The 17,828-nt window shown below is 38.8% G+C and overlaps 1 protein-coding gene across 1 annotated transcript; it reads right to left on the reverse strand.

Annotated features, from left to right (window-relative positions):
* Window positions 1-520: 520 nt before the first annotated feature.
* slc32a1 (solute carrier family 32 member 1) lies at window positions 521-5,177 on the reverse strand. The gene is made up of 2 exons (XM_051896189.1): window positions 4,221-5,177; window positions 521-2,968 (listed from the first exon to the last, which is right to left on the reverse strand). Exons 1-2 carry the CDS (start codon window positions 4,623-4,625, stop codon window positions 1,781-1,783), a joined length of 1,593 nt encoding a protein of 530 aa, XP_051752149.1. The 5' UTR covers window positions 4,626-5,177; the 3' UTR covers window positions 521-1,780.
* Between the last annotated feature and the right edge of the window lie 12,651 nt (window positions 5,178-17,828).

Genomic DNA, 17,828 nt, shown 5'->3' on the forward strand with positions numbered 1-17,828 from the left:
CTGAAATGTGAATAACAAGTTGAATTTATTATTATAGGCTATATTTTTTAAAGACTTTTGAAGACTAAAATGATTCGAATAAATCCCAAGGACAATATATAGGCAAATTCATTTAATTGCTGGAGTCTAATAATTATTTTCATATTGTAATGCTGAATTAAAGCTGCCTATTTTTTCCAACCGTAATTCTGACAATTAATAGCCTGTTTGCGCGAACATTGCGCAATCACATATGATTTTTATTTTATTTTGGCAAATTCAGTTATAGCTAGTCTAAAATATATAATTCTTGAAAATGCATTTGCCCATTCAACAACAACAACAACGTGTATATATTATTTAATAAAATATTTAAAACCATCATGTAAATATGCTGTCTTTACATGCGCGTTTGGAATAAATTTCTGAGAGCTGGACTCAACTTATTTATTGTTTTGTAGATTTATTCTGTTTTGAAGGGAAAATATGCACGTGTTTCATTTTTCCATATCACACACAACCAAAAAACAATTGTACAATATAATTTCACGCGTTTCTTTATTCTTCAATATATTCATTTTCACGATATATGATAACGATTTTGTGATATACATTCCATCTTTTAAACCACAAAAACACAACACATACGGTTTTATAACATTTCCACAGCACCCATTGGATTGCACAAAATGAAAACAAAAAAAAAAGTCTTATGCAAGTCCCTTTATTTCGACTTGATTTCGATCCAACGACGCTATAAATAAATCTCACTGAGGGGAACATGACCATTATTAATTGTTTTAAATTACGACATTTGATATCTGATAAACAACGCAATGCTCAGAAGTCGAATTTAGTGATTTGAGTTGGTGGGTTGTTTTATATTTTCCATGGTCATACATAATTTCTTCTGGAATTTCCGACTAGCCGTTTTCCTCTTCTTTGTCTTCAACGACTCTTCATTTTTCGATGTAAAAATACGCTGTTTTCTGGTAAACGAATAGAGAGCAATTGAAACGAAATTCTCATGTGTGAACAACACCCTCTTTTTCTTCAGATTGACCAGAATATCTCTAATACTGCATGGACATCATAACGTTCAAAATGCATAGTTAAAGTACTTCTATTCACCGTCCATTATAGGCTGCCTTTGTTATTATCTATCTCGCCCTCCATTTTGGTTAAGTAAATGCAAACTGTAATAATAAATAAGACTTATATGTGTCTTCAGAACGAATTTCGGAAAATCCATAAATTTGTTTTACACATTAAGGTGACTACATACTCTAGTGTGTTTTTTATTGCCATGACGTTGGTCCCCTGTAATTAATTTGCTTTAGTTTTGTTTTTGTTTTCTTCTTAACCGTGTATTGCAGATCGTAAAGCCCGGAGACAGGAGACTTCCACTCTCACAGCATTGCTGAATGTCTTCCACTCAGATCCACGCGTTTTTTAACAGTTAGGTGAAATGATTTCTTCCTCGATTTGGAGTCGGGCCAAATCCAGTCTGAAATAAATTCTCATGTAAACCATTAACTCGTTCATAACAACAAAAATAAATGTTTTGCTCTGGTGTCTATTTGTAACGCGCGTTGTTGTCCAAGGCATTTCTCATATTTGAATTGCAAACTGATTTATTTATTGTATGTCAATGTCTTATTTGCAGACGCTTGAATGAATGAACCTGGGAATTTTTTTATTTTTTATTTTTTCGGGGGAGGGGGTTGGGGGGACTTATTGGTTTGGTTGTCAATATGTGGGATGCGTTGTAACACTTATAACCAAACTACCATGTTCCGAACTAATCCGGAATGTTGTATTTGTACGCCTCGATGAGACCCTCAACGGAATGAATGAACCCAGAAATACTGCATATACCCCCGATTACAAATATAGCCACATCGAAGAAGACTTGATGCCACAAGAGCTTTCTCCACAGCAGCTTGAGATGAAAAAGGCTGGGGAGGAGGAAGCACAGACCCGCGCCCGTCAAACTGCCCGTCAGACCCATGAGGAGCGCGAAGTGGGGCACGTAAATGGCCATGAGCATTGTGAACACGACTAGGGCGCAGCGGAGCGAAAGACCCCACGACTTGAGCCGCCCGTCGCCCCCGTAGCAGTCCGGGAAAAACGCGCGCCCTCCGTCTTGGAAGAAAGTCTTTTCCAGGACCTCGACGGCGGCGAAGAACGGCAGCGGGTACGACAGCAGCGCCTTGGACACCAAGAAGAGGTTGACGACGGCTCTGATGCTCGACGGTAGGTTGTCCGTAATCACCTCCTTGGTCTCGTCGGCCCACGTCAGGTAAGCCACCAGGGCGAACAAGCCTTTGAGGATGCAGGCAGCGATGTGAGTCCAGTTCATCATGCAGTGGAACTCGCTGGGCTTCTGCATGTTCCCCTCCAGCGAGGGCAGGAAGATCTGCGAGGTGTAGCTGAAGACGATGATGCCGATTGAGATGGGGAACTTCTTGACGTCGATGTAAAACTTGACCTTGTCCCACGCCCAGTCTCGCGCCCTAGACAGACAGTAGGCGATGACTAGGATGTTGATGATAAAGTGCGCGATGGTGCAGAGCAAGCTGAACTTGGACACGGCTTTGAGGTTCTTGAGGAAGGCGCAAGGCAGAAGAGCGGCGGTGGCGATGATGGCCCAGGACCTCTGGGACACGGGAAGGTTGGGAAAGCTGTTGTACATCAGGTTTCCGCTCACGACGACGTACAAAATGCAGGTCATCACGAGCTCAATGATTTGGGCTACGTTGACGACGTGGCCTCCCAGCGCGGGAAAGCGCGGCGCGCAGCACGCGTTGGCAATATCCACATACGAGTCTCTCACTCGTACCAACTGGCCGTCTTCGTTCTCTTCGTAGAGGCAAGCGATGAGGATTTTCCCCGTGTAGCAGCACACGACCGCGGCGAATATAATGAGGAACAGTCCGAGATATCCGCCGTGGAGAATGGCGTAGGGTAAGCCAAGAACAAACATGCCCTGGGGAAATAAACATAGCAAGGGTTTTATACAACATGTTCACATCATTCACAGTGTTCTACTCTATTCTACTCACAGTAGCTACAACGGCCTACACTCTAAAAAAAAATGCTGGGTTAAAAAACAACCCAAGTTGGGTTGAAAATGGACAAACCGAGCGGTTGGGTTAAATGCTTGCCCAACCTGCTGGGTAGTTTTATTTAACCCAACAATTGTTTAAAAATTACTGTATTGCTCGCTTAAAATGAACCCAAAATATGTCGGAAATTAACATTTATCAATATGTTTAATGAATAAACGATGAACATTTATTAAATTGATTATTAATAAATGTTCACCTATTGATTGTTATTGTTGCCTCTAGTAATTATGTGTCTAATTTTTAATTTCCAACATATTTTGGGTTCATTTTAAGCCAGACATATAGTCATTTTTAAACAATAGTTGAGTTAAATAAAACTGCCCAGCACGTTGGATCAAACATTTAACCCAATCACTGATTTTCATGGACTTGGGTTGTTTTTAACCCAGCTTTTTTATTATGTGATGCCTAAAAGTAAACCCATTTTTTGGTGTGACGTTCTTTATTGCAATCATCAGTTTAAGTTTCTGCGACATCATCAGCTTATATATTCGCTGCAGGTGTTGTGATGGAGCATTAGGAATGCAGCTGAATTCAGTCCGGACATTCCATTTGCTGTGAGCAAAGTCACGCTCGCCTCATTGTGTCGTCATCAGGATGAATCAAATAGGCAGGGAGTCACGTCACGGATGCCAGTTTGGATATTAAGAGGTTTAACTGCGCATGATTAAATGTGGTCATTTTTGGCACTGTCAAGAACGCGTTTTAAGTTCGTTTTCGTGTGAAATAAATCTTTTTGAATACCCAATTTGAAACAGATGTATTGCTCTCCAGTTTACGCACGTCGAAAAAAGACGGAATAACTCGTGCAAACCCCACGAATCTCCGTCTGTGAGCACAAAAGGCCAGTATAGAAATGCAAGTTGAATGGGTTTCCTTGATAAACCTGCCTTAATCAATCAGATCCCCCATGACACGACATCAGCTCAAGAAGAATCTACGTCACTGCCTCGTTGGGGACTAACCTTTTTTTTTTTCTTTTCTTTTTTTTTTTTTTTTAAATATAAACAGTTTGCACGTAACATTTCCATATTGATTAATAGGGAAAACAACTTTGGAATGTCAGTTTATGTTCACAGCACATCCCTGCGCCTGACGATGCGTCCTTACCTGGATCGCATTGGTCACGTTCCATCCTGCCTCCCAAGCAGTGATTTTTGGCTTGTCCGGGCCGCCAAATTCGGAGCAAAATCCGCCGTCTTTGGACGCTGAGGGCGGTGGACCCGTTCCATCCCTCTGGTAATGGCTGTCCCCTTCGACCGTCCCCTCTCCCCCCATTTCCCCGCCGCCCTCTCCTCCAATTTCATCATTTTTAAGGATGTCCATTTGAAGCCCCTGCCTGTGGTCATAGTCCAGATCATCGCAGGCGGCGAAGCCCAAACCCTCTTCATCGGTGGCGGCCTGGAATCCCAATTTGGCGAACATCCCACTCACCTTCGCCTGCGACTTATTGGTGACCGTGGTGGCCGCGTTGGAGAGCTTGTTGGAGATCTTGCTTCTAATTAACGTTGCCATGATTGCTCTTCTAAATGAGACTGTTCAAAAACCTCTGCAAATATTTTTTTCTTCTTCTTCTTCTAGATATATGAAATTTTGTGTGTGAGCGGAGTTCTTTGTCTGCGCATCCACGAAGCGAAGTGACGCGTATTCGTTATCTCCAGTTGTGACTGAAATCACGCCTGCTGTTTTTGGTAATTCCGTGGTTCATGTCACTTTCAGACGTAAATGATGCCTGGCGCCTGCATCCTGCTCACCCGCTCCTCTCTCTTTTTTTCTGGCCGAACTCTTATGCGCGCTTCCCGGGTGAGAGCAAGTTTAATGTCCAGTGCGTAAAAGGAGAATGTTCGCAGTTTTGCGCGGGGTTTTCCGTTCTCTGTATCCGTGGCACAGCTTCGACTCCTGCGTTTCAGTGGCCGTCGCTGATGCCAATGCGGTACACGGGAGCTCGGGGGTGTTGAGAGAGAGGCACGTGTCACCGTCAGCCTGCCAATGCTAAGAGTCTCGCGCGCAACGCGCGTCTCCGGCTCCCAATGCGCGCGCTACTCCGCACCGGCAGAGAAAAAAAAAGCCAGGGTAAAGATTTGCTGCATTTCTAGGGGAGGTGCTTGCAGTACCCCATCCTCCTCTCCACTCTCATTATGCCCAATATACTTGGTCACAACACCCAATGGCATCCGGGGTCTCGTAGTGTTGCATAACTTTACGTATATATAAACCGTCTCCACACACCGGACTAGGTCTTAAATGGACACTAAAAGTATTCTTGAAATATTCTTGACCCGTCGCAGCTTGAATCCTCCAGTTTTTATTGCTTCAGATGAAGGTCAGAAATCAGTTTTAACTCATTTTCAGCAAGAGGACACGACGCGTAGAGTTGGTGTTGGAATACTCTTTTGAACGGATTTAAAACATTCTTTCCTTCGACAAGGGAATGAGCAAGAAACACGTCGCAGATTTAGACTTGTAGTTGACTAAATACTAAGTTATAGCAAGTGGTGTTTTTTAAAATGTGTTAAAATTGGATTATGGATTATTTGTCACGGTGCAGAAACTGCAGAAACGGACACTTTTTAAAGTGAATGAGGATGTTTTTGAAAAGTTATTAAGAAGGTCTCTTTTTTTTTCTCTCTCTCTCTCTGATGGAATTTCCGTTCATTTGCACTTGTCATGTAGTTATAATTATGAAAGTGTACTTCTGTGGATTCCTACAAACATGTGGACGCTTTATAAAATCCATTTAGGCCTGTGATCACATTACAGTCGTGTTCGTTTGGATCGAATTATTCACTAAAAAATATCGTGAAACATAAAAATCTTCAGTTGTTTAAAATATTAACGTTTCGTGTGATCAGAACTGAACAGACTAAATTCATATTTTACCAACGATTCTCGCGCGTTAAAGAAATAAACCTTAGGATAGACTTATTTGTAATCAGACCAACATTTATTTAAATATATCAGAAGCTCAAATGTTAACGAATAACCAAAAATATATCTATTCGCTAAATATCCTAACTAATATTTACATTGAAATAAAAGCATGTCACAAAATTAAATATTGTTAATCTTATTGGGCGACTGTAGTAGCCTATAAAACAATAAAAAAACATATTATGTATTTCGTGTATGTAAATATCAAGGATGTTAGCTGTAAATAAAGAAACACTTTTAAGTAAAACGCTGAATCTAAACCGTTTCGTATATATACAATATCTAATTCCGTGATTGAATGCATAACAATCTCAACAATTTTTGGTCTGGGGTTTGCACTAAATCTCATTCCACTAATAAATGTAGCATTACTCTATGGTTTATATACGGTAGCTGTGTACATTATATAGGCCTATAGATATAGATTTCGTGTTGCCCTGCTGTATTTGTCATATCTAATCTCTGATGGTCTTTCCCCGGAGGTTTTCCTTATCCCCGCAGGCAGTGCTCGGCCTCTCGGCCTCTTTTCCCGGTGGGAGCGGAACGGGTTAATCGGAGTGGCGTTATCTGCCGCGCGCAGAGCTCGAGTGATCCGCGGCGATTTACAGCTGTAGAAATACAGTCGCGACAAGAGCGGCGCAGACGCAGACGGGCTTTCTTCCTTTACATCAAATCTGATTTATACAAAGAATTATAGGAGAAAAATATATATATATCATTAAAATAAAATGTTATAATATAAAATAATATGCATTTTCCTGATCATTATGAAGAAATCTAAGGCTTACTAATGTTTAATTATGCCATTCTTCGTCTGTTCTAAAGCCATTCAGTATCTGTCCGACACTTCTCCGGTGTGAAAACGCATCAGATTGATTTTCCTCACCTCCACAATCACTCCACATCATTCCCATTCTGTTCTGCGTTTGCTTTCACTGTGGCTGGATTATGTGTGTTTCTAGTGAATGCGATGGCACGCAATCTCCACTTCTCATCCAGTTTATTACCCTTCAGAAAAATCATAGAGGGCAATAAGAGGTCAGGGTGCTTCTCCCAGGAGCCTCTCTGCACATAACCCTCAATCTTTCCCCCGGGACACTGATCCAGGATCAGTTGCACTGCTGTCTTTGTCACTGTGATTCAATGTTATCTCGCTCCACAAGGTGATCTCACACCATTGTTGTAGAAAAGCAATGTCTTTTTGTTTTGTCATGGTGGATCCTGAAACAAAAGGGTTTCATCGGACCAAACGATCAGCATCTCTCTCTCCCTCCATCCCATTCGGCTCTGTCCTTTTTCTCATTACACACTTCACTGAGCTGGTCTGAGCTGAACTAGTGTAGCGGAGCAATTCCCTCTTCCTCCTTGGCTATAAAGAGACAGATCATTAATTAGCTTCGCACTGAAAACTATGATGCTGCACAGAAGGGACACGTAATGAGGCTTATCATTCAGACAAACTCACATCTGCAAGCTTGAGCTAAAGCAATGTCATTTGGAAAAAAAAGCTTGCAGAATGCAGGAAGAACCTTGAATGGAAACTTTGCTCCAAATTGTACTTCTAGATCTGTATTTGCATCAAAAACACACATGCATTCTGCATCATATATTAAAGGGTTAGTTCACTCTAAAATGAAAATTGTCATTAATTACTCACCCTCATGTCGTTCCACACCCGTAAGACCTTCGTTCATCTTCAGAACATAAATTAAGATATTATATTGCTGTGTTATTGCATAGACAGCAAAATAATCAACACTTTCAAGGTCCAGAAAGGTACTAAAGACATCGTTAAAACAGTCATGTGACTGCAGTGGTGTTACGAAGAGACGAGAATACTTTTTGTGTGCAAAAACAAAACAGAAATAACGACTTTATTCAATATTATCTTCTTTTATGTGTCATTCTACGCTTCATAGCGCTTCCAGGTTCTACGTCAGAATGCCGACTCATTATTGGCCAGCTCCTGGATGCGTCGTGCTGATCACGTGATCAGCTTTGGCCAATACTGAGCCGGCATTCGGACGTAAACGAGTCATTGACAAATAAGGTTTTTAAGTGTAAAAAACATAATGGAGATATAATTAATTTTGAAGTTTTATTAAGTGTTAACAATGAGATTATGTGGTTTTTATAATCAATTATTTATTTTTTTTACAAGATGGACAAATTTTGGTTTTACCGAATGACACTTTTGGTTATACCGAATGACGATATTTTCAAACAATGCTAACATGCTAATATCTAGCTAAAGGACAATCAAACATTTTATATTTAGTACAAGTTTTTAAAATATTACAACATTTTCCATGTTTTATAGTGGTTGCACCAAATGACCTGATGTTTCAGGACATGCATATGAACAAGTGAAAACATGAATTTTTCAAACAGTTAAGAGAGAGTTAGTTACTTTGCTTCACGATCATGTGGTCCTTTCCAGGTGTCTGAATGATGTCACATCCTGTCACATGATATTGACCGCATGACTTGATCTAAAATGGTCCCTTTATATTGGTTACTCCGAATGACATCAATGAAATTCATTTTTCCAGACATTCTGTCTCATAACAAAGCAACGACTTCTACACAATTTTAATACCATTTTGCACTATGTTGATATACGATGTTAAAAAATCATGCCAGAATAGAAAATATATACATTTAAAGATATTTTAATCACAAGTCTCTTCATAACATTAAGGTTGAACCACTGCAGTCACATGACTGTTTTAACAATGTCTTTAGTTCCTTTCTGGACCTTGAAAGTGTTGATTATATTGCTGTCTATGGACGAGTCATAAAACTCTCGGATTTCATCAAAAATATCTTAATTTGTGTTCCGAAGATGAACGAAGGTCTTACGGGTGTGGAACGACATGAGGGAGAGTAATTAATGACAGAAATTTCATTTTTGGGTGAACTAACCCTTTAAATATTACAAATACAGTTGTTGTCCAGACAGGTGCAATAGAAGCCAGAATCAGAAGAAAAGGTCAGATGAGATCTTTCCGTGTTCATTTCCTTACGTTTCAGACACGGTATGGTCTCCCACACTGGCAGCCTCTTCTGCGGCTCAGTGAGGCAGAAAATAACACATAACACACTTCAATTAGAGAGCCAAACTGAAAAGACACGTGGGTCTCTGGGGGCCGCGGTGCATCGAAATTAGCCATTCGCGCGTATTGGCCCCTCTCTGAATCCATTACTATTAGCATCACAATCCCAAGTACATTATTGTGCTGATTAGCCTCTATCAGAATAAATGTGTGGAGTCACTATAGATTCTGCTTTCCCAATACTTTCATCATATGCCGTTGTCACATATACGATGATGTTGGTTTATATTAGATATGCAAATGAATCTTTCTATCATTTCGAAGCAAAATGTCATAGTTCCAGCACACATATTTTACACTTTTATAAATAAAGGTTCCAAAGAAGAACCATTTTTTCCGCCTTAGTTTAAAGAACATTTTAATAATCTAAAGAACATTTTTTCCACTATAAAGAACAATGGAAAGATTCTATGGATGTTAAAGGCTCTTTAGGTTATCTAAGAAAGGGTTCTGTAACCATAGAATTGTAAACTTCTTTTGCCTTTAAATAAAGCTAATTATGACTATACACTGTGATTTTGTGAAGTTGTAAATAAAACAAAGATCAACGGAGCACATTTTATATGGAAAATCATTTCAGTCTTTACTTTAAAATTTCATGATTAATTCAAAATGTTACTTTACTAGCAATTTCTGTGTGAAAAATAGTTTTTTATTCAGTTTACAGAAAAACAAAACCTTAAATGATGTACATTTGCTATTTTTGAGTAATAGAAAACATTTATTTCATTTATTATATATACACTCTAAAAAATGCTGGGTTAAAAACAACCCAAGTTGGGTTGAAAATGGACAAACCCAGTGGTTGGGTTAAATGTTTGCCCAAAGTGCTGGGCAGTTTTATTTAACTCAACTATTGTTTAAAAATGACTATATATCTGGCTTAAAATGAACACAAAATATGTTGGAAATTAAAAATCAGACACATAATATTCAATATGCAACAATAATATTCAAAAGATGAACATTAATAAGCAATTTAATACATGTTTGTTTAATTATTATTCATTAAAAATATTAATATTAATAAATATTAATATTATTAATATTAATATTAATAAATGTTAATTTCCAACATACTTTGGGTTCATTTTAAGCAACAATACAGTAATTTTTAAACAATAGTTAAAACGATGGGTCGTTTTAATGTGTGTTAAAACGACCCATTCGCTGGGTTAAAACATCCCAATCGCTGGGTTAAAACATCCCAATCGCTGGGTTAAAACGACCCATTCGCTGGGTTAAAACATCCCAATCGCTGGGTTAAAACATCCCATTCGCTGGGTTAAAACATCCCATTCGCTGGGTTAAAACATCCCAATCGCTGGGTTAAAACAACCCATTCGCTGGGTTAAAACGTCCCAATCGCTGGGTTAAAACGTCCCATTCGCTGGGTTAAAACGTCCCATTCGCTGGGTTAAAACGTCCCATTCGCTGGGTTAAAACGTCCCATTCGCTGGGTTAAAACAACCCATTCGCTGGGTTAAAACATCCCATTCGCTGGGTTAAAACAACCCAATCGCTGGGTTAAAACATCCCAATTGCTGGGTTTGTCCATTTTCAACCCAACTTGGGTTGTTTAGAGTTAGAGTGTGTGTGTGTGTGTGTGTGTGTGTATATATATAATATTTGTGTGTATTATATAATATATTTATGTGTGTGTGTGTGTGTGTGTGTGTGTGTGTATTATATAATATATTTATTTTCATATTTCATTCGCTGGGTTAAAACGATATATATATCTGAAATAAATCTGCAAATGATCATCATAATTCACATAATTCACTGAGGCAGAGACGTGTTGAGAGTCCAAGAGCCAAAATAGAAAAAAATCACATCCCATAACTCAAATAAATTCATCCCTTTTAGCCATAAACACACACACACACGAGAGTGAAATCCAGGTGGTCTTGTGGTAACCACTTAAAAGCCTTTTCATTTATCCTAATGCGCCTGTTTAATGGCCTATTATGAGATCCCGGGAGAGATGTGGGTTATATTAACCCTGCTAGTGCAGAGAATGAATACTGCTCACACACACACACACACACACACACACACACACACACACACACACACACACACACATCCCTTCAATCTGTCGCTCTCTCTCTCTTTACATGTCAGATAAAAGAGCAACCCCTCTCTTTTCTGAAGTGACCTGCTCATATCCATACGTGTGTTTTTCCTTGTTGATTGCTGCCGTTTTACTCTCCTCTGGCGGTCCAGACAACAGTATTTCTAGCAGTCCTGACTCACTCCATCACTTTGTGAATTTCTCTCTCCTTGTTCGTTCGGTCGCTGTTCCCCCCCGCCAGGACACATTAACATTGTAATTGCCTTTTAGCCCTCTCCTTTGAACACACTGTAAACTGGCTGTGCTCCTCTGGGATCGAGAGCCTGAGGCCTACACAATCAACACAGCAATCTGTTTCCATTATATGCTTCTTACAGCCAGAGCTATCATCCATTATAGACTGATACTGTGTGTGTGTGTGTGTGTGTGTGTGTGTGTAGTTCAGTGTATATATACTGAAATTATACATTATTTTCAGCATATAGACTATTGAAGTATATTCAGATAAGATGCTGTGCATAAAAATGAACTTAAATATAAATTTTAAACAGAGTGAGACTGAATACAGAGCGTGCGCGCTCACTGGCTGTGTGTGCACGTGCGCGCGCATTGAACGTGTTAGTCTCTGGGTTCATGAATAAATGAAGAGAAACAGCTCAGTTTTCCACATGGGACAGTTTTGTGTCCTGTTAAACAAAATAACACGTTTACAAATCAATGCTACAGCAGTTCTGCGAGGAAACTCTCGCTGTTGACTTCATCCGAGTAAATGAAAAAGCTGGATCGACTATTTAAACAGAAACGACCAATTTTTTTTTTTTCATAATATTTTTTTTCTTCTGGAATAAAACACAAACTATCCGTGAGTGAACGTCCTATTGAAACAGCAATAATTACAGTCATTATTACCAAACAAAAGCGGACTCGTTGAGATGAAGACCACCTGCTTTTAATAACAGTGCGCATATTCAAATGAGATGTAAATCGTAACTGACGTGCAGCGACGGTCACAACTGTAAAGTGTTTACATTATACAAAAAAATCAGCGAATATGACAAATATGAGCAGCGATCGCCGTGTTTTGCATCAACTCTCGCGTCTCTTGCATTTATTCGCCGAGAGCCTCATAAATATTCAGAGCTCTTGCGTTCAAAAGCGTTGCGTTGTGACGTGATCGGACGCGCTTTCTTTGATTTTAATTGGACCAAGCAGGAATAACAAGTGCTCAGAACACGGGAAGCCCTCGAGCACTTGAATAGAGTCTGTGTTCATTAACAACACATGATTCAACATCACCGCTATTGATCTGTGAAGAAATACAACAAATGCTGTCTGGAGACCTTCTGTGCCAATCAAAAACATTTAGTTTTCAAGTATTTATTAAAGCAATGACCTTTTAACCCTTCAATGCATACATTATTAAGCCAAAATCACACAAAAAATGTGATGTTTCTCTGTGTTAATGTCAATGGGATGGAAATGGCTATGGGAAATCCCATCTAATTGACTAATTTCATGTAAAACCTTTGTAAACTGTAATAGTCATAGTCTTGCATTTGAACATGAACAGATTTCATCATGTCATGCTTGAGTCGATTCATGGTTTTCTCAGGAGTTTTCTTCTTTGACTGACCCCAATGCTGGACTCAAGGAGAGGGTCAAAGGTGATACCTGAGGGCATCAGTAAACGCACCAATGCTCAAGCCATCAATAACCAGCACACATGTGTTTGACTCAGCGGGTGTGTGTGTGTGTAGTGGATCAGAGCCGAGCCCTGAGGCGGCGGTCGCTGTGAGCTCTCACATGATGGCTTCTGTTTCCTATAGAGTGCATTAGTATTGTTTCCATTCATTTCTCCCATAGTGATTTCAAAAAATGTCTTTGTTAAAGCATTATAAGCCATGAACCAAGCCAACGAGCTATGACGATAATCACAACATTACAAACTTTGATTTGAAACAAAAAAATGTTATACAAAGGTACAAGATTGTGTTGGCCTACTTATCGGTTTTAGTGAGGGGAAAGAACTACAATCCCATGAAGCATTGCGAAAGGCATAATCACATTAAAAATGGAGAAATATAAAAATACTCATTGATTATATATGAAAACAATATATTTTAAATTATTCCTTATTTGCATATATATACAAATATTTAAGTATTTTGAGAGCATAGACTCGATTACGTCATTCGTAGTGCTTCATTGGAGTGGGCGGAGCTAAAGTGCTCATCTTGCCTCTCTGATTGGTGGAATTTTCAGACGTTTTTCACTATTAATTCCTCCGTTAAAGGATTAGTTCACTTCAGAATTCAAATTTCCTGATAATTTACTCACCCCCATGTCATCCAAGATGTTTGCTTTCTTTCTTCAGTGGAAAAGAAATTAAGGTTTTTGAGGAAAACATTCCAGGATTTTTCTCCATATAGTGGACTTCAGGTTGAAGGTCCAAATGTCAGTTTCAGTGCAGCTTCAAAGAGCTCTACATGATCCCAGACGAGGAATAAGAGTCTTATCTAGAGAAACCATCGGCCATTTTCTAAAAAAAAAAAAAAATTATATACTTTTTAACCACAAATGCTCGTCTTGCACTGCTGGAAAGGTCACGCTGAAGTACCGCGGTAGGGTGAAAAAATCTAATTTTCTTCTACTCAACTCCTTTTTTACCCCCTTTTTTTTTTTTTTTTTGTAAAGGCCGTTTGACTTAGTCTTTGCACATTCATTTTGTAGACACTGGATCGGTACTTCCACCTACGTCACACGTGACCTTTCCAACATGATTACGTAATGCGTGGCAGATCGCAGAGCAGTGCAAGACGAGCATTTGTGGTTAAAAAGTATATACTTTTTTATTTTTTTTTGAAAACGGCCGATGGTTTCTCTAGATAAGACTCTTATTCCTCGTCTGGGATCGTGTAGAGCTCTTTGAAGCTGCACTGAAACTGACATTTGGACCTTCAACCCGTTGAACCCCAGTGAAGTCCACTCTATGGAGAAAAATCCTGGAATGTTTTCCTCAAGAACCTTCATTTCTTTTCAACTGAAGAAAGAAAGACATAAACATCTTGGATGACATGGGGGTGAGTAAATTATCAGGAAATTTCTGAAGTGAACCAATCCTTTAACCTTCTGATGCAGTTTAGAGTTACACTACGTTCCACAGTCTCTCAAAGATGCAGAAGAACTGAGATGGCTCCTGATCCGAGTCTCCTGTCGTGCGTCTGTAGCGTCGCTGCAGGTGGTGCGTCTTTGTTCTCTCAGCATGTTTGGCAGCAGTTCATCGGGGCTCCACCCCGCAGTCCCGCTGCCCTTTAAAACACCCGCTTCCTTTCACCTGAGGTCAAGTGCGTGTCGCGTGCGTCAGCTCTTCATGACCACGACCATCTACAGGAGAGTTTGGAGGGTTAGACAGGAGGTTAGTGTGTCTGGCAGCTGTGCTTTGACCTGCGTAACAAATGGAAGCATGATATCATGAGGTCAATATGATGGTGTTGTTTGACAGATCTCGCTTTTTTCTGCCCACTTTCTGTCTGAATAAATTGTTAAAAGCCAAACGCAGACATTCCCCTCTTTGAAACATCACAAAGCGTGCAGTGTAATACAAAGTCTTTATGACAAGCGTGCATTACTGCAGAAAAGCAAACATGCTTCCTATAGGATTGCCTTTCAGATTAGTTCAGTTTGTTCCATTATCTTGTTTCCTCACAGGGAGGCTGTAAAATCAAAGACTATTCATTTTGTTTGCTGTGGAAATGGTCCATTTGTCTTTAGCCATTATCTGACATTGTGGACGGGCCCCTCAATCATCTACTCGGTTACATGAAAACAATATATATGCGAATAAATGCGTTTACCAGTTCAGCTTCTGCAATGTGGTGTTTCAGAAGAATATGTCTGCTGTTTATGTCTAAATGTGAAAAATATAGATTGTTTTAGATGGTTACATTTGATATACACTAATGTTTTGAATAATTAATTTTGTTTAATGTTTTTGAAAGAAGTCTCTTCTGCTCACCAAAGCTGCATTTATTTTATCAAAAATACAGTAAACATTGGTAAATATTATTACAATGTAAAACAGCTGTTTTCTATGTGAATATATAGTAAAATATAATTTATTTCTGTGAATTTTCAGCATCATTACTCCAGTCTTCAGTGTCACATGATCCTTCAGAAATCATTCTACATTCAGGGGACGTGTTACCACAACTTAAATAAATGCATAGTTACAAGTTAAAAATTCTAATTTATTGTTTTAATTAAAGTTTTTAAGGTGCAAACATTCGTTCTGTGGACATAATAATGTTGATCATTACATCAACTTATAATTGCTTGTAATTTGAACTCAAATTTCTGCATTAATTGACTTTAAAAAAAAAAATTAAGTTGTAGTAACGTAATGAAATTGTCTTGATAACTTTGGAAATTAGGCAGTGGATTTCTAGTTCCCAGCATGCTTTTGCATAGGACTGGATAAGGAGAATAAATGTCAAAATTAAGTGTTAATTTATTTGTTTTAGTGAAGAGAAAGACCTGTTTAATGCTGTTATGTTTGACATTTAAAAGAGTTTCTGTAATGTTGAAGTTTGTGCTGAAGAGTAAAAACATGAAGGTAAACACTACACTGAATCTATAAGCAATGACTGCACTAATGCCAGTGACAAGTTAGATCTTACTTTTTCATTAAATATAAATGTTAAATAAGTTAGCATGTGCTATGATAGCTGTTGATATGAACTGAAATAGATAAGATTAGTTGGTTCCAGAGCTACAACTTTGGTAGTTGGAGCGACTTCATTAAATTTTTTAATCAACTTAAAAAAATTGTGTTTATGCTACAAATTATTAAGTTCCTCTAACTCTATGGTATGGAGCCCTGCACATGACATGCAGGGAAAAGAAGTAAATTGTGCATACAATTCCCTCGATTTGCTAAATAGTGCGCACGATTTACTAATTTGTTCCCTCAATTCGCTAAATAGTGCGCTCGATTTACTGTTTCGTTCCCTCAATTCGCTAAATAGTGCGCACGATTTACTATTTCGTTCCCTCAATTCGCTAAATAGTGCGCACGTTTTACTATTTCGTTCCCTCGATTTGCTAAATAGTGCACACGATTTACTATTTCGTTCCCTCAATTCGCTAAATAGTGCGCACGTTTTACTATTTTGTTCCCTCGATTTGTTAAATAGTGCACACGATTTACTAATTTGTTCCCTCTATTTGCTAAATAGTGCGCACGATTTACTATTTCGTTCCCTCAATTCGCTAAATAGTGCGCACGTTTTACTATTTTGTTCCCTCAATTTGTTAAATCGTGCGCACGATTTACTATTTCGTTCCCTCGATTTGCTAAATAGTGCGCATCATTTACTATTTCGTTCCCTCGATTTGCTAAATCGTGCATATCATTTACTAATTTTTTCCCTCAATTCGCTAAATCGTGCACATGATTTACTGTTTCGTCCCCTCAATTTGCTAAATCGTGCGCACGATTTACTAATTCGTTCCCTCAATTCACTAAATAGTCTGCATAATTTACTATTTCGTCCCCTTGATTTGCTAAATCGCGCGCACGATTTACTAATTTGTTCCCTTGATTTATAAATTATTAAATTCATTAAATTAAATTCAAGTTATCATAACTCAAAAAAAAAAATCTATGCTAGTGGCGTTAATATTTTTTTTTATAGAGCCAACACAATATTTTTAGAGTGTAATTATGCTGATTTGCTGCTCAAGAAACATTTCTGTTTCTTTATTCTAAACATTAGTGTATATATTTCATACATTTGTCTTTTGACTGTTCAAAGGAATAATTCAGCCATAAATGAAACTTCTGTCATCATCACAATGACATGAGGGACAATAAATGATTTTCATTTTTTAATCCGTTCCTCTCTTATGATGTTTTTGTCCATCTTTCTCTTGGTGTGTTCTTTGTGTAGTGCTGTAGCAGTAATGGAGGGGTAATTGTGACTTTCCTTTGATTTCAGTCTGAGTGTCAGGAACACACACACACACACACACACACACACACACACACACACACACACACACACACTGTTATCATGCCTCTACCCCTCACACTTGATCACAGATAATCACTTCTGAAAGGTGCAATTTTTATCTGCCACTACAGCTGCAGTTCAGTCAGAGAAGGAAGCAGCATAAATCTGTGAGGTGAGAACAGCTCTCGGCTCTATTAACAGCTGTGAATGTGCCGCTGACCCTCCGTCCTCTCAGACATCACAAACACTCTCTAATCCTGTTCTCTGTGAAATACTTGACCCTTTGTTATTTATGATTAATTACATTTGCATTTGGCTTTAGTCTTGTTTGAATGGGAGTTTTCAGGGTATTAGATATTGATTCATATAATGACCTGTATCTCTGAACAGTGTCGGTGAGGAAGACGAATCTCTAGAGTCGACGTGTGTGTGTGCTGGTAAAGGGCTTATGGTTAACTGTGGGTAAATGCCAGACAGGTTGAACAAATATGATGAGCTCTAGTGTGTTTATGAGGATATGATGATAAAAAGAGTTTAAAGAGAGAATGTTATTTACACTGAGAAGCAGTGTGTGTCTATGTGC

This window comes from Ctenopharyngodon idella, chromosome 6 (assembly GCF_019924925.1).
Source record: "Ctenopharyngodon idella isolate HZGC_01 chromosome 6, HZGC01, whole genome shotgun sequence".
NCBI classification, from domain to species: Eukaryota; Metazoa; Chordata; class Actinopteri; order Cypriniformes; family Xenocyprididae; genus Ctenopharyngodon; species Ctenopharyngodon idella.

Coding starts and splice junctions, on each gene's coding strand:
- slc32a1 (XM_051896189.1), bottom strand. CDS start 4,625: ATGGCAACGTTAATTAGAAGCAAGATCTCCAACAAGCTCTCCAACGCG. Junction 2,969..4,220: donor ACGTGACCAATGCGATCCAG/GTAAGGACGCAT, acceptor TTATTTCCCCAG/GGCATGTTTGTTCTTGGCTT.